This window comes from Balaenoptera physalus (assembly GCF_965194825.1).
Source record: "Balaenoptera physalus genome assembly, chromosome: 12".
NCBI lineage: Eukaryota > Metazoa > Chordata > Mammalia > Artiodactyla > Balaenopteridae > Balaenoptera > Balaenoptera physalus.
The window spans coordinates 84,744,266-84,772,167 of NC_138897.1; the positions used below are offsets into that span (position 1 = coordinate 84,744,266).

General features: G+C 47.2%; 1 protein-coding gene across 3 annotated transcripts in view; it reads left to right on the forward strand.

Annotated features, from left to right (window-relative positions):
* Positions 1–27,783, forward strand: part of RNFT2 (ring finger protein, transmembrane 2) — a 62,364-nt gene extending 34,581 nt beyond the window's left edge. For 2 of the 3 annotated variants that reach the window (XM_082416844.1, XM_082416845.1), the window contains 4 exons: positions 16,688–16,837; positions 18,157–18,222; positions 18,359–18,460; positions 24,835–27,783. In XM_082416844.1, coding sequence (XP_082272970.1) covers positions 16,688–16,837; positions 18,157–18,222; positions 18,359–18,460; positions 24,835–24,969 — 453 coding nt within the window. In that variant the 3' untranslated portion in view covers positions 24,970–27,783. The remainder of the gene's footprint in view (positions 1–16,687; positions 16,838–18,156; positions 18,223–18,358; positions 18,461–24,834) is intronic. The other variant, XM_082416846.1, reaches the window with a different exon arrangement.
* Positions 27,784–27,902: the final 119 nt, after the last annotated feature.

Consider the following 27,902-nt stretch of genomic DNA (forward strand, 5'->3'; position numbering starts at 1 on the left):
TTTCTTTTGCCATGCCAGGTAACATTCACAGGTTCTAGGGATTAGGATGTGGGCATATTGGGGGAGCCATTACTCAGCCTGTACCACCTCCTGCACTTTGCAGAAAACTGAGGCCCAGAGAGGTGCTGTAACTTGGGCAAAATCAACCTCCCAGAAAAAGGACAGACCTGCAGTTGGGGCCCATGTCTGTCTAGTTCCTGTCATGATCTCTAGACCACCAGGAAGGAGGCACCTTCTGCCCATCGTGGCCTCCCTCTCCTCATGCACCCAACCCCCCGTGCTTTAGGAGGTAGACAGGCTTGGGAAGTTGTGGCCCAGAGCATTTGTGCCTAAGATTGTAGCTGACATGGGGACAGATAAGCACATCCATCCACCTGGGACTGGGAGAGAGGGAAGAGGCCGCCTTTCTGCAGCTAACAGGGTCCCAGGCCACTTCGGGCTTAATCATCAACACCTTATAATTAGGCCTCTCCTGGGTCCCAAGGAGCAGGGCCCTGTTTGTAAGGAAGCTCCTGATATGCATGTTGCTGGGACACGTGGCCTGGGCCCTTCCTGTTCATGGGGCGGAGGCTTTTAAATCAGGCGAACCACAGCCAATGAAGTTGGGCGCCTGACTGCTGCTGTTGAGGGGCAGATTTCTCCTCACAGCCTAGAGACTCCTATGCGGCCTCAGCCCAGCCCCAAGGGCTCTCTGTCACCTGGCCCCTGGGGCCACAGCACAGAGGCCAATCCCAGCCATTGGCATGGAAGCCAGAAGAGCAGAGAGAGGACCAATGTAGGAAATTGGAGGTCGGAGGGAGAAGGTAGCAGATGTTTTCACCGGCTCTGGTCTTTAATAACAAGTCTCTGGGTATCAGAAGGTAGGATGTAGTGGCGGGTAAGAGCATCCATGCTGACATCAGACAGACCTGGATTCAAATCCCACCTCTGCCAGTTATTAGCTCTGTGACCTTAGGCAAAATGACGACCTTCTCTGACACCGAGCCTCAGTTTCTCCCAAGATTTGGTGGTTCAGGCTAGTGGGCAAACCCAGGTTCATTTGAGCATAAAGCTGGGGTTTATTTTGTACCTTCTAGGAAATTGGGGGTACTAATTTGCCCCCTGCCTTATGGGGTTGTTATAGTCAGTTTAAAAAGCAAGCAAATGTTCTGCTTGTGGTTTTTTTTAAGATAACATGTGTAAGGTGTATACACACATACACACACACACAACTTCTTTTGTCTAGCTTATGAGAGACACATACATTTACTAAGTGGGAAACAAGCCTTTCCATGCAGTCTGAAAGGGTTTCACTCTTATTTGGGCTTTGAACACAGTTTCACACAGCTTTCAGTTAAACTTTGGAAAAAGTAGGTTTGCAGGTTTTTCAAACATTTCACTGGCTACGCCAAATCCTGGGTACAAGTTCCATACATTGAAAGAACAATCTGTACAAAACTTCGTTCATCTAGCTTGTAAGAAACATATACATTTTCTGTATGGGAAACAAGCTTCCTTCCTACTCTGTGAATGGCCTTCATCTTACTCACCTTTAGAACACAGAGATTCATGCAGCTTAAAGTACCTTAGATTCTAAGGCTTAGAAGAGCAGTATTACAGATCTCTTAAACAATATACTACATGCATCACACTTCAAATATATCTTCCATTCTATGAAAGAACACGGTGCATAGTATTTCTTTCTTATAACAAGAAACAATGTGTTCTGTATGTCTGTAAACAATAAGTACTCATGTATCCAGCTTAAAAAGCAGAAAATTAATTGTGGCTTAGAAACTCCCTGTGCCTACCCCCTGGGTTCCATCCATCTCCTTTCCTCCCTTTGTGCATAAGAAACCACAGAGTTTTGTGGTTACCACTCCCTCATTTTCCTTGTGTCTGCTTTTCTGTAGTTTTTATGTCTCCTTCCTTGCTGAGCTAGTAAAGATCTGAGCAGGCATAAGCATGTATAACTTCCTCCCTTCCACACCTAATTTCCTACCAACTTCCTCCTCCTGCCCTCTCCTCTCTGTTACCAAGCAAGGACACTGCTGGTTGGGAAACCAGAACATCAAGCTTGTCAGTACCGTGAGTAAACTTAGAATTAATAGGCTGTGAGTGAGCACCAAAGGGACTTTGCTGTGAATAAAGCACATGTACAAGAGGCTTGGACTTCCTAGAAAGTACAAAATAAGCCCAAGCTTTATGCTCAAATGAGCCTTGGTTTGAATATCAGCACTGCCCACCAGTCTGAGCTAACAATTCTTTGCACCCACTCTAAAAACATTTCTTGAGTGTCTGTTGTATGACAGGCACTACATAGGTGTGGGGATGCAGTGGTGGATGAAACAGACAGGGTTCCTGCTTTCATTGAGTTGGGGAGGTCACCATTAAACAAACACACAAACATAAAGCTACAAATTGTAATAAGCACTAAGAATAAAATAAACACACAATTCATGGAGGACTCATTTAGGAAGATGGGAAGGCCTGTCTCTGTGGAAATGATATTGGAGCTGAAACTCCTACTTCCTTGCCATCTGACTTTAGTTAAAATAAATTCAGGGGAATTCCATGGCAGTCCAGTGGTTAGGACTTTGCACTTCCACTGCAGGGGCCACAGGTTCGATCCCTGGCTGGGGAACTAAGATCCTGCAAGCAGTGCAGCACAGCCAACAAATAATGGTAAAATAAATCTTCATTCAAAAAACAAATAAATTCAGTTTTCTCATCTGCAGAATGAAGCTGGAAATGACCCTCTCACAGCTCTGCTCTTGGTAATGGCCGTGACTCAGTGCCTGGCTCAGCCACTCAGTAAACATCATCCCCCTCCCTCCCTGTTGGCCTGGGCAGTGAATATTGCTGGAGATTGAATGCAGAGCTGTGTTAGTGAGCAGTAGGTGATGGAAAACCTGCTGCTGGCGAGGGAGTTGGGACGCCCTCTAAGAGGGTCTCACGGGCCCCTCTTTGACTTCCTTTGATGGCTGACCCCGGCGGGGAGGGAGAGAGGTGAGAGGGTATATTGTCCACTGTCAACAGGAAAGCTTCATCTTTTGCTGGGGAAGGGGGTGTAGAGTAATACAAAGACTGTGCTGTGGAATCAAACTCTAGCTCTGCCACAAGCCACTTCACCCCTCTGACTGAGCGTTCTGGTTCTCCTCACAAACTAGTCCATAATGGACCTCTCCTGTGGGTTTGGCATGTGGAACAGTGACTTTTAATATAAAGTGCCCAGCACATCGTGGGCACCCAGCAAGCGTGGCCGTGATCACTGTTCCCACCAGAGCAAGGAGGAACTGGGGTAAAGGAGCGGAGGTTTGGGGTGCAGCTAGGGAGAAGAAAGGGAGAGCCATCCTTTCCTAGCTGGGTAACCTGGGGCAGGGCCTTTACCCCTCTGAGCCTCAGTTTCTTAGACTGTCAGACAGCTAAGAATAGAACTTCTTTCACTGGGCGGCTGTGAAATCATGCGTGCAAGTCGCCTCGCACTGCGCCTGACCTCAAGTCCTGGAGATCTGGTGCGGTCACTCCCTGATAGACACGTGGCCTGAGGGGTGAAATGTTCAAATAAAGTGGGCGGGGAAAGATGCAGCAAAAGAGTGGAGAGGGCAGCTTTGCCCTTCGCAAACAGCCACCTCCTTTGTCCCTGAAGGCTGAAGAGCCGGGGGCTGGGGTCTTGCTTGGTACTGATGCTAGGCGCCCAGAGGTCCCGGCCCGGAGCCGGTGCGCAGACCCTGGCGGCCCGGGTCGCGGGGCTGTGACCTCATCGGCCGGCGCCGTCCCGCGGGACCATGAGATCATGAGATGCTGGCGCTCGCCGAGGAGTCGATTTGTTGGTAGCGCGGGGACAGCCGGCCGCCCGTTGCGGTGATCTCATCCGGGCCTGGGGGAGGAGGAGGCAGGAGGCCTGGCCTGCCCGCGCCACCCGGAGGGGGACTGACGGCCGCCGCCGGTGACGTCACCTGCAGCGCCCGTTGCCGGGTAACGTGCGGCCGCCTGCCTCTGGCCCCGCCCCCCACCTGCCGCGCTCTGAGCCTGTACCCAACCTGGCTCACTCTTCTCTTTACTTTTTTACTTACTGAGGCATAAATTGCATATTGTAAAGTGATCTAATTATAAATATACAAGCTCGATGAGTTTTTACATATGTATGTATCCATATGTAAAATATGTACATGTATATCCATATGTGTCAAGATACCACCAGCGCTCTCCAACAGAAATATAATACGAGCCACATAAGCAATTTACAATTTTCAAGTAGTCACATTAAGCAAGCAAAAAGGAACAAGTAACATTAATTCTAATAATATATTTTATTTATCCCAGAATGTCCAAACTATTATCATTTAAACATGTAATCAATATAAAAAATTTTAATGAGCTACTTTACCTTTTTGTTGTTTTTCTAAGACTTTGAAATTTCCTGTGTATTTCATACTTTCAGTACATCTCAGTGCAGATTTAACCACATTTAAAGCGCTCAATAGACATGTGACTATTACAGTACTATCTGTACTGTATTGGGCAGCACAGATATAAAACATTTCCAGCACCCGAAAGGCTCCTTCGTTTCCCCTCTGGTCAGTACCCCTGCCAAGGTGCCCATTATCCTGAATCTTATCCTCCCTCTTCAGTTCTCCACCCTCCCGCACACCTTGTATCTTTTCTTTCTCTCTCCCCACATCTCACTTTCACTCCTGCTAGAGTCTCCCTTTCTTCGCTCCTCATAGCACTCAAAGCACGAAATGGCACAAGATAGGAAGTCAGACTGGATTTAAACCTGGCTCTACCCCTGTCTAGCACTTGGACAACCTCTTAGAGCCTCTGTTTTCTCTCCCGTTAACTGGCCCTAGCTCTTCTCTTTTGCTGCTAGTTTCTTGTCTCTTTCCCCTTGTACTTATCTCATTAGCTCAGTCTCCCACGATTTATTCCTGCCTCCCGTGCCTATGTTGAGCTTTCTCATCTGAGAAATGGGACTGGGTCATAACTACCCCACCAGGGGAGCATTTGATGCACAATTCCTGGCCCATGGTAGGTGCTTAATAATGAGATTACTTTCTCCTCCTTGGCCCCCCCTCTTTGCCTGGTCTCTCACTCCTGGGTGCCCTTTTTCTTCTGTCCTCTAGCTCTGTCATTTCTCCCCTCTCTTCGTTTGCCCACATCTCCTAGTTCCTCTCCTGTATCCCTCTCCTCCCCCACCCCCTGCATTTCTCTCTAGCCTTTCTTCTAATCCCAGTGCCCTCAACACCACTTGCCCCCAGCACTCCTGGCCAGGTTGTTTTGAAGTCAGTTACTAAGCTCTTCCCCACCCGCCAAGCCTTCTCAAGTCTGAGAAGTCCTAGATGGGCCCGCCTGCTCCTCAGCGGGTCGATGTTGCGGCTGTTCTGTTCTGAAGGGCTCTTTCAGCCGCGGTCCCCCGTGCAGCCTGCAATCATAACAGACCTGCAGGCCGCCTTCCCAAGAAAACAAGTATTTGTTTTCAGCTCTTTGCGCGGGCCCAGCCCGCCCATTTCGGAAGCATGGCCCTGTCCCCTGTGGCGGCTGGGAGCTAACCAGCCGTCCAGGGCAAGAAAAGCAAATGAGGGAAAGCACCCGGGAGGCTGGACGCAGTTCCTGCTTATTTTCCCCACTTTAGAGGAGGGCTCTGCAATGAGGAGTCCCTTTGGCCCAGTGCTAGCCTTAACTCAGAGAAGCTCTCCGGCCTCCTTTTCCCGACACCCCTCTCTGTGGGGAACCGCCTCTCCCTCTCCCTGTGGTCCTGATGCGGCTGTCAGTCACGGCGCCCCGCCCACCCCCTGCCCCATCTGACCAATCCATCCAAGGCTCGCTGTCCGGGTTGGCACATGGGCCCCCTGGGAGAAACTAGGCCCCTCTCTCTCTGTTGGAGTTAAGCTGTGAGAGTGTTGGCTTGGGGCTACTAGTGGCCATCTTTCCTACCAGGTAGAGGTGTCCAGAACTTTCTATTAGCTGTGTCCCCTGGGGCTATCCTCTCCTTCTCACTTTCCTTATCTGTAAAATGGGAGCATTAATAGCACCTACCTCACAGTGTTGTGCAGAGAGTAGGTGCCTAGCACATAGTAAGAGCCAAATCATCGTCCTTTCTTCTACACTGCATGCCTTTCTCATGGTGCTCTGTGCTGAACCCAGCAGTCACTGGACAGCCCCTTTTCCTCTCTCCTAGCCTCATCTTTTTTATAAACCCTTCCTTATACACTGACCCTTGCTTCCTAGCACCTTTGGCATCAGGGTTCTCTATGAGCCACACCTGTGGAAAACCTAGCTATTTGAACTACAAGGTCATTTAGCCCTCCTGTTCATTTGTTCGTTCATTCACTCAAAAAACATTTTTTGATCACCTACTCAGTGCCAAATCCTTTGTATTAGTTAGAATTGGGATAAGCCAATAACAGCAAAAATAATAATAATAGCTTAAACTTAAGAAGGGTTTATTTCTTCCCATGTAAAGTCCAAAGGTAAGCAGTCCAAACCTGGTAGTGTGACACCTTCCAGGTTACTACTTAACCAATCCTAGGGTGTGGGACTCCTCCTCATGGTCCAATATGGCAGCTAGAGCACTAGCCATCACATCTAAGTTCCAGATAGCAGGAAGGAGGACGGGGGGGAAGAATAAGGTGAAAGTTTCTCTGAAGTTGTCACATGACACTTCTACTATAGCTTAGTGCCACTGAAGTGCCACTAAAATGGCACCTGGTTGCAAGAGAAGCTGGGAGATGTAGTCTTTGTTTAAGATATCATCCAGCTAAAATATTGAGGACTCTAGTGCTAAGGAAGAAGGAGAGAAAGAATGTAAGGTGACAGCAACTAGGGACACACCCTGACTAAGCATAGGGGAAAGATGGTGAACAGGATATGGTTCTCTGCATTCATGAAGCTCACAGCCTATCAAAGAAATAGATAATAATAATAATATAAAATAGATAACCAACAAGGACCTACTGAGTAGCACAGGAACACTGCTCAATATTCTGTAATAACCTAAATGGGAAAAGAATTTGAAAAAAAATAGATAACATATATATGTATAACTGAATCACTTTACTATACACCTGAAACTATACACCTGAAACTAACACAACATTGTTAATCAACTATGCTTCAACACAAAATAAAAATTTTAAAAAATAAAAATAAAAAAATGCTTTCTTAAAAATAATAATAGTCAAAGTTATTGAATACTTACTCTATTCCACATGCTACTCAGGGATTCTCAAACATTTTAGACTTAGGGCCTCTTTACACTTTTAGAAAGTATTGAAGACCCTAAAGAGCTTGCTTACATGGGTTATTGCTATGACCCATGTAACCATAATAGAAATTCAAATCAATTCACCACAATTGAAATTAAAACCGAGAACTTTTTACAGTACTTACTAATTAACTTAAAATAATAATCAACCCCTTATGTGTTAAAATAAATAACATATTTTAAAGGGACATAACTTTTTTTAATTAATGAGAAAAGGGACTTGTTTTTACATTTTTATAAATTAATATCTGGCTTGATAGAAGATACTTGCATTCTCATTTGTTGCAAATCATGTCATATAGCCTCAGGAAAAACTCAACTGTATACTTGTTAGAGAATAAAAATGTCAGTTAATGTCTGAGAATTATGATGAAAATAGTTTTGACTTCACAGACCTTCTGGAAGGGTTTTGGGGACCCTCAGGGTCCTGGACCACACTTTGAGAAATGCTGATTTAGTTGGATGCTTACAGTATCCCTGTGTAGTAGTCACGATCAAGGTTACAAGTTTTCCCCGGAATGTGGCACATGCATGGAGCCTCCACAGTGCCCTATGGCTCCACTGTAGACGGCCAGGTCCAGAGGGCTTGGTAAGTAGTTTAGCCTTTGTCCTGGGGGTAGTGGGGAGCCAGAGAGGGTTATAAGCAGGGGTCCGCAATGATCAGATTTGTGTTCTTCAAAGAACATTCTAGAAAGAAGCACAGGCATCGCTCTCCTCGTGGCAGTGTGGCTGGCTTTTTGGCACAGGGTCTTGGAGTGCTAACCCAACAAGCCAGCCTTAAGAAGCACTGGCAAACATCACCAGCCATCCACACGTCAGACCCACCCAAGAGACTTGGCTTATGGGACAGTCAGCACCCAGGATGGCTATGACTTATCTCTCCTTAGCCCTTAGTCCAAAATGAGCTTCCTTTAACAGGCAGCAAGTAGTAGTGACAATAATAATAGCCAACATTTGATATTATGGTATGTCACACCTTGGTTTTTTTCTTTTTTTTCTCCTTTTTTTATTTTTCATTTATTTATTTTTTAAATATCTTTATTGGAGTATAATTGCTTTACATTGTTGTGTTAGTTTCTGCTGTATAACAAAGTGAATCACCTATATGTATACGTATATCCCCATATCCCCTCCCTATTGCGTCTCCCTCCCACCTTCCCTATCCCACCCCTGTAGGTGGTCACAAAGCACTGAGCTGGTCTCCCTGTGCTATGCGGCTGCTTCCCACTAGCTATCTGTTTTACATTTGGTAGTGTATATATGTCCATGCCACTGTCTCACTTCGTCCCAGCTTACCCTTCCCCCTCCCCATGTCCTCAAGTCCATTCTCTACATCTGCGTCTTTATTCCTGTCCTGCCCCTAGGTTCTTCAGAACCATTTTTTTGTTTTGTTTTGCTTTTTTAGATTCCATATATATGTGTTAGCATACGGTATTTGTTTTTCTCTTTCTGACTTACTTCACTCTGTATGGCAGACTCTAGATCCATCCACCTCACTACAAATAACTCAATTTCGTTTCTTTTTATGGCTGAGTAATATTCCATTGTATATATGTGCCACATCTTCTTTATCCATTCATCTGTCGATGGGCACTTAGGTTGCTTCCATGTCCTGGCTGTTGTAAATAGTGCTGCAATGAACATTGTCACACCTTGTTTTAAGATCTTTACACGTTATTTCTCTAATGAGAGAGGATTTATAACGTGGCCTCTGGAACCAGCCTGCCTGGATTCAAATTCTATCTCTGCCACCTACCAGCTGTGTGACTTTGAGCAAGTGACTTAACCTCCCTGTGCCTCAGTTTACTCTTCTGTAAAATGGGGATGATGATAGCTCCTATCTCATAGGTTGTTGTGAGAGTTAAATTAATACAAAGTGCTTAGAACAGCACTTGGCAAGTAATAAGCCTTCAGTGTATGTATTTGCTGTTATTAACATCAAAACTCTTTGAGGGACGTACTATTATTACCTGCAGTCTATAGATGAAGACACTGAGGCCCACTTATTCATTCGACTGAGCACCCTGTTTGATGCCAAGTGCTCCTCTAGATTCTGCAAACAGAAATGGTAATGCCAAAAAGACACAGAGCCCCTGTATTTCAGGAGCATAACAAAGAAATATAGTCCATGTTGGGGGTGAGTGCAAAAAAGAAAAATGAAAGCTGAATACAGAGGATGGGGAGGATGGGGGGAAGTAGGAAGTGCAGGGGTGCTATTTTATGTACATTGTTCAGTGATCCTTCCTGATGAGATGACATGTGTGCCAAGACCCAAGGGAAGTGAGGGAGCCAGCTGGCAGACATCAGGAGGAAGAGTGCTCCAGAAAGTGGGAAGAGCAAGTGCAAAGACCCTGAGGTAGAACTGTGCTTGTTTTTTGTTTTTTGTTTTTTGTTTTTGAGAATCAGGCACATCAGACATGTGGGCAGGGGGCAGATCTTATAGGATCTGGAAGATAGGGTGAGAGTTTCAGATGTCACTCTGAGGGAGATAGAAGACATTGGCAGTTTTGAGCCCTGGGATGATTTGTTCTGCCTTGTATTTTGAGAAGCTCATTTTGGATACCGTGTGAGGAATAAATCACAGGGGGACAACGACAGAAGTTGTTAGGGAGCTGTTTCCAGCAGAATTTGTAGATGAATTGGATGTTGGTTCTGAGAGAAAGGAGAGTCAAGAATAATTACAGGGGTTTGGGAGAGAGAGAGAGAGAGACAGACAGACAGACATGGAAGGAGGGATGATGCTCTCATGTCTCTTCTTATAAGGGCACTAATCCCATTCATGAGGACTCCACCCTCATAACCTGATTACCTCCCAAAGGCCCCCTGGCCTACGGTTATAAACAGGGGTCCGCAATGATCAGATTTGTGTTCTTCAAAGAACATTCTAGAAAGAAGCACAGGTATCGCTCTCCTCGTGGCAGTGTGGCTGGCTTTTTGGCACAGGGTCTTGGAGTGCTAACCCAACAAGCCAGCCTTAAGAAGCACTGGCAAACATCACCATCACCTCCTTAGATGAGTACTTCAGTTCATTTTTCTCTTTTTTTCTTTCTTTTGGCTTAAAACAACCACCATTTTATTATTTCCCATGATTCTGTGGGTCAGGAGTTCAGCCAGGGTACACTGGGGACAGCTGGTCTCCATGTGATGTCCGCTGAGACTGGACCATCCACAATGGCTTTTTTACTCACAGGTCTAATGCCTCAGCTGACATGGGTGGGATGACTTGCTCAGGTCCTATATCTGGGCCCTCGGTTCTCCCTGTTGGCTGGGTTCCTTGCTTCTCCCCTGTGTAGTGTCGCTCAGAACCTCTCCCTCTGCACCTGGCCTCTGAACATGGTCTCCCCTTGTCCCTTGGGTTTCTCACAACCCGAGAAAGGAGGAAGGAAGGGGAGGAAGGGCAAGCAAGGGGGAGGCAGTGACAGCTGCCAGGTCTCATGCAGCCTGGGCCTGGGAGTCCCAGATAGCACCTCTGCCTCATTCTCGTTCATTCCTTAGTTCTTTTGAACCTGAGGTGTCCTATCTCTAAAAGAACGTGAGTGACAGTAATAATGCCCACATCCCCAGATCATCATTAGGTTTTTTACTAGCTCTTATCATGCACTGGGCCCTCCCTGGGTACCTATGTTTTAGGTGCATTTGCTCATTCAATCCTCACAATCACCTTGGCCTGTTGGAGCAAGTTTGCGTGGGCTTGTGAAAGCCAATGGTTACATTTTCAGGAAATTTGCAAGCAGTCGTTAAACCCTAGGAAGCTTGAAATTGGCCCTGTGGGAGTACTTACACCACAGAAATTGGAAGCACACATATCAGGGCCATTTTTTTTTTTGGTTGTTTTCCGGAGAACTGATTTGCCAGCACACCACTGTGTGTGTGTGTCTGTGTCTGTGTCTGTGTGTGTGTGTGTGTGTGTGTGTCTGTGTGTGTCTGTGTTTTCAACCCCATTTACAGATGAGGAAACTGAGGCTCAGAGAAGTTAAATTATTGTCCAAAATCAACCTAATTTAGTAGGTAGAGGATTTGACTTTGGAGGCCCAATTCCCATGCCCTTAACTGCTGTGCTGTCCTACTTCTGTAGGTGAAAAAATGTGTATGAAAGAGATTTATAAACAGGTAAAGCCATATAGATATTCATTATTAATTTTGATGCAGAAAAAACCTTTTATCCCTGTTAATCCATTCTTTATATCTTTGTACATTTACGCTGCTAACAACTCTGATTATGTCTCCCTCCCCTTCCTCTTCATCCCCACGATCCTTCACATCACCTTTCCCAGGTAGGTGCGTTCTCCAAAAGTCTCCTAACCTGTTCCTTTCTTCGGCTTCTCAGCATCCTGCTCGCCATCATTTCCCACTCCCTTCCAGTCAGCCCTCTGTCATTTCCTTGCTTCCCACTTCACTTTTGGTCCCTCCCCCATCCTCACAGTAAAAGTCAGAACAGAACCTGCCTTCCCCTCCTTGACTGCTCCTGCCCCCTTTATCAGAATCCCATCAGCGAGCTCTCTGTGCCTAAGTTCTGCAGCAATTGCTACTGTTCCCCCTTTACGGGTGGCAGGGAGGGCAGACGGGTCATAATCTGATCACTTTCCTTGTTGTCTGACACCCCGGAGAAACCACACGGTCCATTTGGTGGTCGTCAGAAATAACATGCTTAAGCAACCTGGAATTATAAAACTGCTTAATTAGAGATGGTTTCACTGGGATGTGCCCAGTTTTCCCTGGTGGTTTTATCTCCTCTCCAAGTGGCCGGCCCCCCCAGCAGCTAACTGCTACCTTTAGCACTCTCTCCCTTTATTTTATTTTCTGTGACATCAGGGCTTGCCTATGAAGAGAAGTACTCTCTTCCATGTTCCAACTCTCCTTCTCCATCAGCAAACTCTAGATGTTGACCTGAGTAATAAGGGTGGAAAATCTTACGCTTCAGAGGTCTCTAGCTCTTAAATAAGCACCTGCTATGTGCTGCGTGCTAGGAATATGACCAGGAGCCAAATTATCTTCATGCTTATGGGGCTTACGGTCCAGTGGGAGAGAGAGATACTGAAGTAATTTTTTTTAATATTGTGAGAAGTGCTCTAAAGTGATTTAAAGGGTGTAACAGAAACACTTAATTTAATTAAGGAGTTGGGGAAGGCTTCTTATAGGAGGTGACAGTTAGCTGAGACCCAGAAGATGAACAGGTGTTAGCTCGGCAAAGAGTAGGGGACTACTGGTCCATCTACAGAGGAAGAGCTTGGTCTACATAGCAGAGCACCTGAAAGAAGGGCCAAGAAGCTGGTCCCTGAGCCTTCTCTGAAATTCTGGGGATGTGTTGGAGTCCCCATCATGACTTGACTTATCTAGGTTCTGATGTTATAGACCAGGGGTTGTTAAACCACAAGCTGCAGATCAAATATGCCTCGCAACATCTGTGTTTGTAAGTAAAGTTTTACTGGAACACAGCCATGCCTATTTGTTTACCTGTTGTCGATAGATGAGGGGAATAGTGGTGACAGAGACTGTATGACCTCAGAGCCAAAGTATTCACTATCTGGTCCTTTGCAGAAAAAGATTGCTGACCTCTGTTCCAGACCCACGTGTCAGGTGAGTGGGAAGCTTGGGGTCTGGACCAGGGGACCAGCTCGCAGCTAGTGGAGCCTGAGAACTGGGGGATCCAAAGACAGTGACCAAGGATCAGTAATAGCAAGGTGGTTGGCAACAGGATCTGACCCTAGGCTGTCTGGTTCCCGAGCTACACTCTTAACCACCAAGCTAGGCTGGTTGTGCAAGATTAGCCTGAGAGGGGACAGCAGGGTCTGTCTCCAGAGTCAACCAGATGCCAGCATGCCGGGGTTCCCAGAGACACAGGGACATAGGACCTTTCATGAGGTGGTCATGTCCTCAACCACCATGAGGCCAGGAGGACAAGGCAGGAGGCTGCCCAGCAAGATGGCCAAAGATTGACCATCCTTTCCATCACCTCTGGGCTTCTGGAATACCTTTCTTTCCTCATCCTGCCCATATTACTTCACTGCCCTTGTTCCACTTATCCATTGAAATAGTGCTTCTCAAACTTGAACATGCACACACATCACCTGGGAACCTTGTTAAATTGCAGATTCTGATTCAGCAGGTCTGGGGCGAGGTTCCGATTCTGCAAGGTCACACATTGGGGTGAGCGGATGACTGGATGCCTTTCCTTGGTCCTTAGCAGATGTGGGTACATCTGCCTCAAGGAGTCCTCTTCCGAGCGACCTGTGCTCAGCCCATCAGGACAGAATATAATGGGGTAGCTATAAAGTCTCTGTCCACATTCGGTACATCATCCGTTTGATGGATACACAACACATTTTTTTTTTATAAATTTATTTATTTATTTTTGGCTGTGTTGGGTCTTCGTTGCTGCGTGTGGGCTTTCTCCACTTGCGGCGAGCAGGGGCCATTCTTCACTGCGGTGCGTGGGCTCCTCATTGCGGCGGCCTCTCCTGCTGCGGAGCACGGGCTCCAGGCACGCAGGCCTCAGTAGCTGTGGCACGCGGGCTCAGTAGTTGTGGCTTGCAGGCCCTTGAGCGCAGGCTCAGTAATTGTGGCGCACGGGCCCAGTTGCTCCACGGCATGTGGGACCTTCCCAGACCAGGGCTCGAACCCACGTCCCCTGCATTGGCAGGCAGACTCCCAACCACTGTGCCACCAGGGAAACCCCACAATGCATTTTTGTAACTTTTTTCTCCCTCTAGTTTACCACAATGAAAATGAGTAGTTTCTGCATTCTGTATCTTTTCCACTTGGAACTATAATATGAGCATTTCCCTGAATCAATAGATATCCTTCGCCAGGATGATTTCTTTTCTAACTTTTTCTTTTGAAATAATTTTAGACTTCGAGAAAAGTTGCAAAAATAATACAGAGTTCCCATATATCCGTCACCCAGCTTCCCCTAATATTAACATCTAATATAACCATAGTACAATTAGCAAAGCCAGGAAATTCACATTGGTACCATTATTATTAACTAAACTACAGACCTTATCACATTTTGCCAGTTGTTCCACAAACGTCTTTTTCCTGGTCTAGGATTGAATCTAAGATCCCACGTTGCATTTATTTGTAATGTCTCCTTAGTCCTCTCTGATCTAACAATCCCTTGGTCTTTTCTTTGTCTTTCATGACCTTCACACTTTTGAAGAATGCTGGACAGTTATTTTGTAGAATGTTCCTCAGTTTGGCTTTGTCTCGTTTTCTTATGATTCAACTGAGCTTGTAAGTTTTTGACCAGAATACACAGGATGATACTGTATTTTTCTCAGGGCATCTTATCAGGGGTTTAGACTTCAATATGACTTATTACTGGGGATGTTAACCTTGGTCACTTGGTTAAGGCGGTATGTAGTGGATTTCTTCACTGCAAAGTCACTCCTTTTCAGGATGGTATTTGATTCGCTGTATGGCTTTGCATTATCGATCCCTACCATAACCAGACCCTCTTTTTGCACATTTAGTTTGTCACCTGTTTTTGTTTGTACTGTTTCAAAGAATGCTGCAGTGGCCATTCCTACTGGCACATCTATTAGCACATATCCCTGATTATTAGGATAAATTCCTAGAAGTAGAATTGCTGGAGCCAAGATTATTCACATCTTTAAGGCTATGTATGCTTGGGGTGGGACTATTTGTTTCTATGTTTGTTTATTTGTTTCAGTCAACTTTATTGAGGTGTATAACATTGTATATCTGTACAAGAAAATGCATAGATTTGAAGCACACGTTTCAGTGAGTTTTGGCAAATGTATACCCACATGTAACCACCACCCCCATCACTATATAAAATATAAAATTTACATATACAAGCTACAATTTCTTTCATTCCCCAAAATTCCTTGACGCCCCCTTGCAGTCATTCCTCCCCCAGCTCACCCTGGGCAACCACTGATCTTATTTCCATCAGTGCAGTTTATTTTTTTTAACTTTATTTTTTATTTTTGGCTGCGTTGGGTCTTTGTTGCTGCGCGCGGGCTTTCTGTAGTTGTGGCGAGCGGGGGCTACTCTTCGTCGTGGTGCACACGTTTCTCATTGCCATGGCTTCTCTTGTTGCGGAGCACAGGCTCTAGGTGCACAGGCTCAGTAGTTGTGGCACGCAGGCCCAGTAGTTGTGGCTCGTGGGCTCTAGATCGCAGGCTCAGTAGTTGTGGCGCACGGCTTAGTTGCTCCGCGGCATGTGGGAGCTTCCCAGACCAGGGCTCAAACCCGTGTCCTCTGCATTGGCAGGCAGATTCTCAACCACTGCGCCACCAGGGAAGTCTTCAGTGCAGTTTTATGTTACCTATTCTAGGACTTCGTATAAATCAGAATTACACACTATGTACTCTTTTGTATCTGTCTCCTTTGATAGGAGAGAATGTTTGAGATTCATTCATGTTGCTGTGTATTGCAAACATTTGTTCCTTTTATATTGCTGAGTAATGTCCTATTGTATAAATATACCACAATTTGTTTATCCATTCTTCCATTGATGGACATTTGGGCTGTTTCCAGTTTGAAGATATTATGAATAAAGCTGCTGTGAACATTCGCCTACAGATGGACATATGTTTTCATTTCTCTCAGGTGCACACCTGGGAGTGGAATTACTGGGTCCTAAGCAGGTGTCTGTTTAACTTTATTAGACACGACAGGGTGGGTTATTTTCTTCTCCATTTTATAGCACAGGCCCCAGAAAGCTTGAGGGACTTGAATAAAAGCCAAAAGAGGAAGAGAAAGAGAACGCTAGATGCTTTTCCTGTTTATTTCCTTCAATCTTCAGAGCCACCCTAGAAGGTAGCAGTTGTGATTCCCATTCTGTAGATGAGCACAGTGAGGCTCACGACATGCAGCAAGATAAGGTTCTGAGTCCCCCAGGTCTGAGAACCCAAGTCCATGTTCTTTCACCAGATATGATCCTGCCTCCTTGGAGACAGTAGGTGGGGCAGCTGGGAAGGAGAACACGTCTTCCCCCCTCTCCTCTTCTCTGCCTGTCCTTCCTGCATCCTGTGGCCCACCCTGCCCACGCCACTGAGGGCAGTCACCCTCGATGCCTGGGTCAGCCCCCTAGAGGTGAGAGTGATCTGAGTGCAGGGCCAGGGACTGTGCCCCCGTGATTGGCTTTGAGCCCTCAAAGCCACAGCAGGCACCAGGGAGTGACCCACACTCCAACCCTCGGCCGAAGGTGTCCAGCTTCTCCCTCCCTGAAACGCGATCCTCAGAGTGTTGGTCTCCTGGGCTGGTGGGCAGCGGGCGAGGGCAGCGGGCAGGGGCCGTGTCTCCCCGGCCACATTGCAGGCCCATTAGGAGCAGGCCTGAGTGCTTTACAGAGCTGATTAATGGGCTGCCTGTGACCTGGAATGTCATTACTCCCTGGGCTGGGGGGCCCCCCAGCTGGGTCCTTTGGGTCTTTACTGCTAATAATAATTGATGCTTTCTGTGTGGTTGCAGGGAAAGTTCTATCTGGTCATCGAGGAGTTGAGCCAGCTGTTCCGCTCACTCGTTCCCATCCAGCTGTGGTATAAATACATCATGGGTGACGATGCCTCCAACAGCTACTTCCTCGGAGGGGTCCTGATCGTCCTCTACAGCCTCTGCAAGGTGAGGTGGCCTGGGGGAGGCTGGAGGGCTGGCCTGAGGAAGACCCATTCCCTAGCTGGGCCTGGCAGCGAGGGCAAGTGGGGAGCCTGGAATAACACCCTAATCTCTTCGTTTAATTGAAAAATTAAATTCACACAACACAACATTAACCACTAACCATTTTATAGTGAACGATGCAGTGGCATTTAGCAGATTCTCAGTGTTGTGCCACTACCACCTCTGTCTAGTTCCAAGACACGTTCATCACCCCAAAAAGAAACCCTGTACCCATGAAGCAGTCACTCTTCATTCCTCCACCAGTGCCTGGCCACCACTAGTCTTCTTTCTGAAGACTCTATGGATTTACCTTTTCTGGACATTTCATATAAATGGAATCATACACTATGTAACCTTTGGTGTCTGGCTTCTTTCACTTAGCATCATTTCCGAGGTTCCTCCACACTATAGCATATCTCAGTACTTCACTCCTTTTTATGGTTACAGCCATCCTAATTTCTTGCCCATAAACCTCACCATATGCCATCATTTCGTGTCATCCTCTTCACAGCAACCCTTCAAAATACATACCGTTATCACTCCTATATTATGGGCGAGGGTACTGAGGCTCAGAGAGAAGTAACTTGCCCAGCATCGCTCAGCTAGTGATCACAGAACAAGCGTCAAAGTCTGGAGCTCTCAACCCACCGACAGCACTGCTACAGAATCTGTTTCCTGTTCCTCTTAAATTGCATACCCTCAGCTCTGCAAATCAGTATGCAGTGCTTCTCTTTTCATCATTAGTACAAATCAGGTTTTCCCCCTAACAATAAACACATCCCCCTCTTTCTTTTCCCTTATCTGTTTAAGGCTTTAGAGAATTCTGGAGGAATGCATGGGTTCCCTCTCCTTCCTCCAAGCTGGGCTAGCCAGGCAACCCATGCAGTGTCGGCTGCTGGGGCTTATTTTGCCTTCTGATTCTGATCTGCTGGCAGTGGCTGACTGGAGTGCTGGACAGAGAAGAATGATTATGCCCTGACTCAGAAGAAGAGTGCTGTGATCAATTAGCAATGCCTGCCCGGGGCTTGGGAGGGGGAAAAGACAGTAGGCATGCCATATATTCGCTATCCTGGCCCCACTGGCAGGGGAGACTGCTGATGAAAGGCAGCAAGGCAAAAGCCAAGCAAAACTGATGGGAATGAGGAGTTTCAAATGGGAGGATGTGCCCTGAAAATGTCTGGAGTCAAAGATGAGGAGGGTCCATGGTGGTTGTTCAGGAATGGCGAAAGAGATCCCGAACAATCCTTGGATACTTTTCAGCCATCACCTCGCTCTCCTTTCAGTCTTTCGACATTTGTGGCCGCGTGGGTGGAGTTAGGAAAGCCCTGAAGCTTCTCTGCACCTCTCAGGTGAGTTGGCTTCTGATGGTCCTGACCGAGGTCACAGGAACCAGGAGCCGGAAACAGACCTTGCTGTGCTTCTGAGGGTGTCTCTCCAGCGAGGGACCACAGCTGTGTCTGTGTCTCTCTCCCTTCCATCAAACAGAATTATGGAGTCCGGGCCACTGGGCAGCAGTGCACAGAAGCTGGTGATATCTGTGCTATCTGCCAGGCTGAGTTCCGAGAGCCTCTGATCCTTATGTGCCAGGTGAGCAGGGCTGGGCGGCGCCGTTGGAGATGGAGGTTGGGGGACCACAAGGCCCTGCCCCATGCAGAAGTCCCAAGTGCCTGCATGGGACACTTGACCAAAACCAAATGACCAAACCTTGGGGCTCTGGGATGGGTCTTTGGGAACAGTGTAGTCAAGCCTGGAGTCCTTCAGACCCAAGGTCAAATCTCAGTTCTGCCTTTTACTAGCTGGCTGCCCTTGGGCAGGTTTACGTCACCTCTCTGAGCTTTGATTTCAGTGGTAAAACGTAGAAAATGAAAATTTCAGTAGGGTATAGTGTCAGAATATCCTGAGTTTGAATCTCAGCAGCAATGTGGACCCCGAGTGGCTCAGTCCATCTCCCTGAGCCTTGGTCGTTTTCATTTATAAAATGGGTATCATAATAATGCCTACTTTATAGAGTTATTATTATGATTAAATGAGATCATCTCTGGAAAGAGCTAAATTTTAATTATTCAGCCCTAAAACTTACGATTATTACAGTTTTAGTATCATTATAATTATTATTACCATTTGTTTTCGTTATTAGTTGTGGGTCACCAACCCATAGTAGTAAGTACTGGTCAGTTACTTTTAACTGCCTAAATTTATCCCTTGGCCTCCTCCCCGCGCTCCTTCTCTTCCTTCTCCCCCTCCCGCTCCCCCTCCTCCTCCTCCTGACATCAGGGGCTAAGATGTCAATTCAGCAAATGTGTATGAGTCAAAGCATCCTATCAGATACCGGGGAGGGGAGGCAGAGGGCACATAGACCCTGTCCCCTTCTCTAGAACACACGGTCTCCTTGGGGAAACAGACGCATACATAAATAACTATGAAACAAGGCAGGCAGTGATAAGTGCTGTGTAAGAGAGAGTGTCATGCAGCGTCCCAGGGGACCAGGCCAGAGAGCGATGAGTTGGAGGCTGAGAAGACTTTGGGGGAGGCGTAGCCTGCAGACTAGAAGGAATGGGAGAGCATATGGCTCCCACGCCCACCTTCCAGGGGTAGGAGGACAGGAGGTGGGGTCCTTTTTTGGCATCAGCAGAATTTTTTTGGTTCTGCTGTTTGGGTATGTTTAGGAGGTTCGTTTTTAATCTTTAACTGTACTTATTTTTAAATTGAGAATAAATTTGCGTGACTCAGAAATTCAAAAGGTAGATGAAGAAGTCATGATGACTAAATGCAGTGTGGGACCTGGAACAGAGAGAGAACAGGAGAGAAAAACTAGCCTCATGAAATCTGAAGAAAGTCTGGAGTTTAGTCCATGGTCATGCATCTATGTGGATTTCTTAGCTTTGATAAATGTACCACGGTGATGCAAGAGGATAATACTAGGGGAGACTGAAACTGGGTGAGGGGTAATACAAGAACTGTGTGTACTACCTTTGCAACTTTTCTGTAAGTCTAAAATTATTCCAAAATAAAAAGTTCATTAAAAAAATATTTTAAAGATACAAAAAGGGAAGTGGTGACAGGGTTCCTACCCTTATCCCCAGCTCGCTAGGCCCCTAAATACCCACACAGGCAACCGGGCCAGTTTCCTTTATATCTTCCCAGAGATGCTTTGCAGAATTTAAATATATATACACACACATATACACAAACATATCTTTTCCAAAAAGACATAAGTTGTGGCACATTCTACCCAAACTGCATTCTGCATCTTTTCTTTTTGACTTGAAACTCTGCCTGAAGAGATTGTTCCTTATTTGTATAACATCCCATTTTCTGGATAGACCATAATTTGTTTAACCATTCTCCAATTGATGGGCGTTTAGCGGTTCATAATCTTGTGTTACGACAAATATGGCTGTTATGAGAGATCAGGAATAGGGAGATCTATAGCACCTACCTGGACTCATCGTGTTGATTAAATGAGTTAATTCAGGTGAAGCATTTAGAACCATGCCTGGTGCGTGGTCAGGTTCCATAAATATTAGCTCTCGTTGGCACGTATTCCATTTCACATGTGTGCAAGCTCTTAGCAGGATAGATTCCTAGTGGTGGAATTACTGGGTCAGAGGGTATGCAGTTCTGACAGATGTTGCTAAATCGCCCTCCATAAAGAGTGTATCCGTTTGCAACCCCCGTGCAGAGCATGACGCGCCCTCTTGCTCTCCTCCCTCACCAACATACCGTGTTATCAAGCCTTTTTTGAGCGTCGCCAATCTGACAGGTGACAAACACTATCTTGGTGCGGTTTTCATTTGCATTTGCCTAATTATGAGAGCAGACGAGCATCTTCTCATATGCTTCAGAGCGTCTGTACTTCCTTCTTGGTAGCAGCAATTCTTTGAACAGGATGTCAAGGTGAAAGTTTTTCTTCTTCCTTGCTGGCAGTCTCTCCAAACCTTAGTCTGTTTGCCTCTCTCCCGTTCTTCTCCCGGTACCACTACGTCTTCCCACAGCTGGATTAGAATTAGTGGGAGGGGTTGGACAAGACACCGTCACCCCAGATCCAGGAGCAGGGGCCACACGCAGTGGTGGTTGAAGCCCACATACGTGGCCAGGCCTGGCACACATCTCAGTCTTCCTCTGCTGCTGTGAGCCGGGCTTAGAAGGGCAGAGATGACGTCCACAGGTGAAAGGGCCTTGTTAATTCCTAAACGCACTGAATGAATGAACAAATGAATGAATGAGTCAGTAATGAGCCTTTACATCCTCAGTAAAGGCTTCTCTGATTCTGTTTCTCCAGTCTCGTCAGTGCCCCCAGCTATGTGTCCTCGCAGATCCTGTGTTTTTCCTTCATAGCACTTACCTCAGATGTCAGCTAGATGATTAATTGGGCAACTGGTTGTGTAAGGTCTGTCTCCTCTTTGCCAAATTATAAGCCACTTGAGAGTGGTGACCGTGTCTGTCTTTCTTAGTAGCGGAATCACAGTACTGACTCAGTAAACATTGGATGGATGGATAGAATGGCACGGATATATGGATGGATGGTTGGATGGATGGGATAGAGGAGATGGATGGATGGTTGGGATGGAGATGGATGGTAGCCAAGTGGAGGGGTGGGTGGGTGAGTGCAAAGGTGGGTGGATAAAGATAAATGTGTGGGTGACTGGGTGGATGGGCAAATGGATTGACAGATGGGTGGGTGAATAGATGGGTAGATGGGGGAATGGATGGGTGGATGAATGGATAGTTGGATTGATGAATAGAAGGGCAGATGCGTGCATGGATAGATGAAGAGCCCACTGGGCTAAAGGAACATCCTGTCTCCCCTTCAAAGGGCCATCAGATTAAGCTCAGTGGGTCACTCACACCCACCACCTACCACCGCCTCCCAGAGCTGGGGCCTGAGAAGCAGATTGTCAGTTGGAGCTAGTCAGGCAGACACCGAGCATGTCCAGAGGTTAGAACTTTCCGCTCAGACAGAGCACACTCGCCTGGTTGGTCACTCCAAAGTATTTATGGCATGCCTCCTGCCAGCCTACAGGGGGTCAGGGAAAGGGCATTTTGAACACAAAGTCAGAAATCTGCCGTATTTAAAGCCCTCCTTGCCAAAGAGAAGAGTCAGAGTATGTTACAGAACAAACTGCCCTCCGGTTCTTGGTCACTGCCAGGAGTTTGGTTTCAGAGGGCTGGTGATACAAAGGAAAGAGGGCAAGAGTATAACAACCCCCACTGATTTTTTGCTTACACGTGCCTCACACTTGATGCTTTATGATAGGCTTTACCTGTTTGCATCCTTACAGATACCTTGTGGGGGAAATAGTAGCCCTGTTTTACAGAGAAGGAGACAGGCTCAGAGAGCCTGCTCTTAATCTCTGAGCAAGACATACGGAGTCTGGATAGAACTTGGGATCAGGGTGGGGTAGCCTGTCCCACCCTAGGGACACCTCTCCCAACTCCGTGCTCCAGGAGACACAGCAGGGAACTGTTAACAACCCAGCACCACCTGCATTCCCCACTGACCACAAACCTACCCAACCCTACACTTCCCAGCTTGGAAGGACCCCTCCTCCCCTTCCCTCTGTAGGGGCTCATTCCTTTCTCCAAAGGCTAGAGGCAGTCCTGGGTCATGAACTCCTCCAGCCCAGCCCCTGGGTGGTCCTGTGTTCTTTGAATCTCTTAATTTGGCCCCAGATTTGGTCGTGCCTGATTATCTGAGAAGGAAACTGTGAGCTCCTGGAGGCCAGGGACCAGGTCTTCATCATCCTAGTATCTCCAGAATCTCCCACCTAACCTGCCTGGAAAGGCATTGTTTGTCAGAACCCCTACTCTCTGCAGGCTCAGGGCTGGGCAGTGGGAAGACAACAGCAGCAGTCACTGCCCTCATGGGGCCCACTGGGTCTGCTGACCCCTTGGTCCTGCCCTTCAGCCCATGGTGAGAATTTGGGCATGGGCATCCAGACTCTGTGTGGCCTGCTCACCTCCTCTCCCCCACTCCCCTACACCCACCTCACTGTAGCCACATTGGCCATCCTTGAGAGCCTCAAACGCTTTCCCATCTCGGGAGCTTTGCACATCTGTTTCCTTCAGCCTGGAATGCTCTAGCCCCCGCCCCCTCTCTTCACCTAGTTAACTCCCAAACATCCTTCAGGCTTCAACACAAGTGTCACCACCTTCAAGAAGCCTTCCTCGACTACCCCCTAGATCAGACTAGTCCCCCTGTAACATACTCCTGTAGCATCATGGAGCTCTTCTTTAGAACACTGTCTACAATTAGGCACCTACTGCATACTGTGCCAGAACGGGTTTATGAGAAGCTTACAGTCTGCCATGGAGAGACACATAATAAACAATAAACAGATATAATGTAATAATAACTATTACTGTATAATAGCCAACACTTACAGAAAACTTATTATTTGCCAGGCATTCATTGGTCTAAGTGCCTTTTTTTAAACTTTTTTAAAAAACATTTTGTTTGGATTTTTATATTATCAATTTTATTTTAAAAAATCTCCAACCTACAGAAAAGTTGAAGGATAGTAGAATGAACACCCTTTTATCCTTTATCTAGATTCATTAATCGTGAATGTTTTACCACATTGCCTTTTCTTAGTATAGATTTTTCCCCCTAAACCTGTTGAGAGTAAGTGGCTGACATTTTGATTCTATCATCCCTAAATATTTCAGCAGACATTTCCCAAGAACAAGGACATTCTCTCCCATAGCCACAATTCTACTATCACAGCATCAAATTTTTAATTGATATAAAATACTAATATTCAAATATATATTCAAATTTCTCTAATCGTCTTCAACATCCTTCATAGCTAGGGTTTTTCCCCACATCCAGGATCCAATCAGAAATCATATAGTGCGTTTGATTGTCGTGTGAAAGTACTTTAATGTTCGTTAATCTTCCTATGAGGGCAGTAGTAGTATCCCCATTTTACAGATGAGGAAAAAGAGGCACAGGGAGGTTAAATCACTTGTCCAAGTTATACAGCCAGAGGGTGGTGGAACCCATTAATATTTCCAGTCTCCCCATGTTTCTCTTGACGCCTGTGGTCTGTTCTCAACCCAGCTGCCAAAGGGATCTTTTTAAAATACAAATCAGGGCTTCCCTGGTGGCGCAGTGGTTGAGAATCTGCCTGCCAATGCGGGGGACACGGGTTCGAGCCCTGGTCTGGGAAGATCCCACATGCTGTGGAGCAACTAGGCCCGTAAGCCACAACTACTGAGCCTGCGCGTCTGGAGCCTGTGCTCCACAACAAGAGAGGCCGCAATAGTGAGAGGCCCGCGCATCGCGATGAAGAGTGGCCCCCACTTGCCACAACTAGAGAAAGCCCTCGCACAGAAATGAAGACCCAACACAGCCATAAATAAATAATAAATAAATAATAAATAAGTTAGAATACAAATCATATCAAGTCAGCCCTCTGCTCAAAACCCTGCCATGGCTCCCTGCTTCTCTCAGAATAAAAGCCAAAGCCCTCCCAAGGCCCTACACAACTCTCTGACCGCATCCCGCCCTCCACCCCCAGGCTCAGCCCCACTCTCCTTGCTGTTCCTCCAGCACACCAGGCACACTCCTGCCTCGGGGCCTTTGCACATGCTATTCCCTCTGCCTGGAGCACTCTTTTCCCAGATATCACCAGGGCTCACTCCTCACCCTCCTTCAAGTTTTACCTAAATATCAGTATCTCAGGGACATCCTTCCAGGCCACCCCATTCACCATCACAGGCCTCCCAAGCCCTCTTATCCCCACTTCCCTGCTTTTCCATCTTAGCACTTACCACTGGCAGACTCTGCCTCTTAGAGATTCCTCTTGCTGGTTGTCTCCCCAGCTAGAATACAAGTTCCGTGAGGGCAGGAACTGTCTGTTTTGTTCACTGCTGGGTCCCAGCTCCTAGGACCAAGGCGGGCACAGGGTGGATGCTTGGGAAAGTGACCCCAGTGGTCCTGATTGCTGTCCCCGCAGCACGTGTTCTGTGAGGAGTGCCTCTGCCTCTGGCTGGACCGGGAGCGCACCTGCCCGCTCTGCCGCGCGGTTGCCGTGGATACCCTGCGCTGCTGGAAGGACGGGGCCACTTCGGCACACTTCCAGGTGTACTAGGGCTGAAGACTGCAGCATCGCTGCTCCCAGGCACACCGGGGAGATGACGGAGGGTCAGCGGTGTTGGGTCCAACTCCGGGGGCTCCCTGGGGAAAAGTCCTCAAGCACTGACTGTCCTCCTTCCTGCCTCTCTCCATCTCTTCCTCTAAAGCCAGGCCCCTGTCGCCTTCCCCACCTTCACCTTCCCCTCTTGTTCTGATCATGGTGTGTGCATCCTACCCCTACACATGGGGACGCCTTCTCGCTCAGACTTGGTCTCCACCTACGTAGGTCTCCCACTTCCCTCCAAGTCAAGGAACTGGTAATGGACCAAGTCCCACCTGTTGATTATTTTAACTCGTGGTGACCTAATACCTGATGCTGCAAACTAGAGACAGGCCTGGAGATACTGTCTCCCCCTAAATGGCCCAAGTCCGCAGATGAGAATCACGGTGAAGTATTTTCCAAATACAAATGCTGGGCCCCACCTTATCCCTACAGGAACTACGTGTACCAAACACTTAGTGTGAGCCAGGCACAGCCTTGAGCCTCCTGCCCGGACGACCTCCTGTAATCCTCACAAGGGCCCTATGGCGGAGGTACTGTTGTTTCCTTCGTTTCACAGATGAGGAAAGTGAGGCATAGAGCTCCATGTGGAAACTTCCACAGGGTCACCCAGTGAGCAATGTTGGACCAAGTTTCCAACCCGGGCCTGTCTGGCTTCGGAGCCTGACTCTTAACCACATGCCGACCCACTGCTCAGACACTTCAGGTGTGGGGCCTCCCAGACATGTTTCTTTAAAAGCATAAGAGGTGATTCTGACGCCCTTCAGTGGCTCAGGTGCGTAGCACGTTCGATTTGGACTGCATTGAGAATGCTAATAGTGAACACTAGCTCCTGAAATCTAGTCGTGGTTGGGTCCATGGAAAGACTTGGTCCTTAAAAGTGCTGTTTAGCTGGACTCTGGCGGGGACGCTCAGTCGTGATTGGCTATCAGGAAAGGCCAGCTCTGGTGCAGATGCAGATGTCATGGGGTGTCCACTCCCATCTCTACTTCTCTCCTCCTCCTTTTGTCCTGTCCCTCACTTAAGACTCAGGCTTGTCAACAGCTCCTGTGGCCATTGCCTTCTCCCCTGGTAGCCTTCAGAGCAAAAGGTATGATCCATGTTGTGGATTTTTCCACAAGCCAGGGTGGTGGTATAGAGCACAGCAGTGATCAGTGTACCAGAGCTACTAATCTCTGTAACACAACAAGTTCTCCACCATGAGACCCTCCCTGCTCTGAAATCTGGGAGGAGAAGGCACAGGTGATCCCTTAGAAGCCACTGGAATCTTGTCTGCCCTACCCGCCTCCCAACTCTATTCTCTCATTGTCAACCTCAGCACAACAGGCTAGCGCCAACGGCATTACAGAGAAAGCAATCTGTGTGGCTACTGAGCAGATTAGCAAGAAAGCCCCAGGAGAAATGGTGGGAGCCTTGCTGCCGCGTCACTCTCAGCCAGGATTCACATGCCCATCCTGTCCCCAAGAGATTCAGAACATTCACCCCTGTGTGCTGTCAAGCCAGGACCTTTTCCTTTGCCTGACATCTCTGGCTATCTCCTGATACCCAGCAAGACATCCCTTCCAGGGCAGCGTGGCATCTTTCAAGCTCTGTTACTATGGCAATGGCCGCGATGTTACAATCCCACTTGCCTGGATAATCAACTCGGAAGGGGAAGTGGAGGGAAATGGGGCCAGGCAGATTCGGCTGCTCTGTACCCGCTGCCCTGAGGAAGAACTGAAGGGAAGCAACAGGAGCTTCTGCAACTGGTTTTTATCAGAAAGATCGCCCTGCCTGCAGATGCCATCAAAGAAGCATGAGAAATTGCAGCTGGAGAAGACTTACTTATTAAAGTGGCAGCGTGTGACAGAGCAGATAGATCAGTCTGTTGGGAGTCAGGCCTGGAATTCTGATTCCAAACTCTGCATGACTTTGAGAAGTCACTTCACCTCCCTGTAGCCATCTCCAGGGTGACAAAGCCTAGTGTATTATCTACTGGAACCAGGGAAACTAACAATGTAGATTACTGGTGAATACCCCAATGGTTTTGTCAATTACACTCATGCCACCAAAAAAAACCTCTAACATTCCACAAATAATGAGCCATGTCTCTGACACTATAAAGAGTGTCACATGTGGGGAACACTCAGGGGCAGGTGGGATGATTTAGTTTAGGATTTTATTTATTCATTCCCTACCCTCTGGGGGGAAAGTCATGTCTGGAGGTTTTCTTTTGGGTGGGAGGATTTAACTTCTGCTTTAGGGAGGAACAGTGGCCAGGGCAGAGGTTTCCAAACATAAAGCAGCATGTTTTCCCTAGCACGAGCTTTTAGTAGAAGCAGCCAAGAGCCACCGTTGGAAAGGAAGAACAATGCCACTCTCTTTTACCTGTCTCGGCTCTGCAACTCATTTGTTAGAAGCAGGATTAATCGAGTGTCAGGTCGGAGAATCCTGTTCTTAATATTTTATGACTCACTGACTCAAGTTCCACGAAGTCTTTGGAAATGGCCCTCCTAACTTAAAAGGTCTTGACCATAATAAATATGAGATGAAAAAAGCAAGCTCTGGACCTGGATGTAATAGGTTCATTACCTTCCTAAGGGGAGCGTGTGAGAGGCATTGTGAGGCTTCCAGGCTGCCAAGACTTGGGGTTGGAAAGAGAAAATGTAAAAAGCGAGTCCTGGAATCTTTTAGTACTTTTGCTCTGGGCCAAACAGAGCTGTCTTTGGTGTTTTTAATGTCCCCTTAAGTTCCATTCTGCCAATAAATATGATCTGTCGTTGAAAGTTACATCCACGGTCTTGAGTCTCTGTTTGCCCCTTAAAGCCAGGTGGACCTGTTTTAGGGCAAATTCGAAGACACACTTAATGTGGGGGTGGTCATCTGATGGCAGTTTTTCCCCAAAGTAG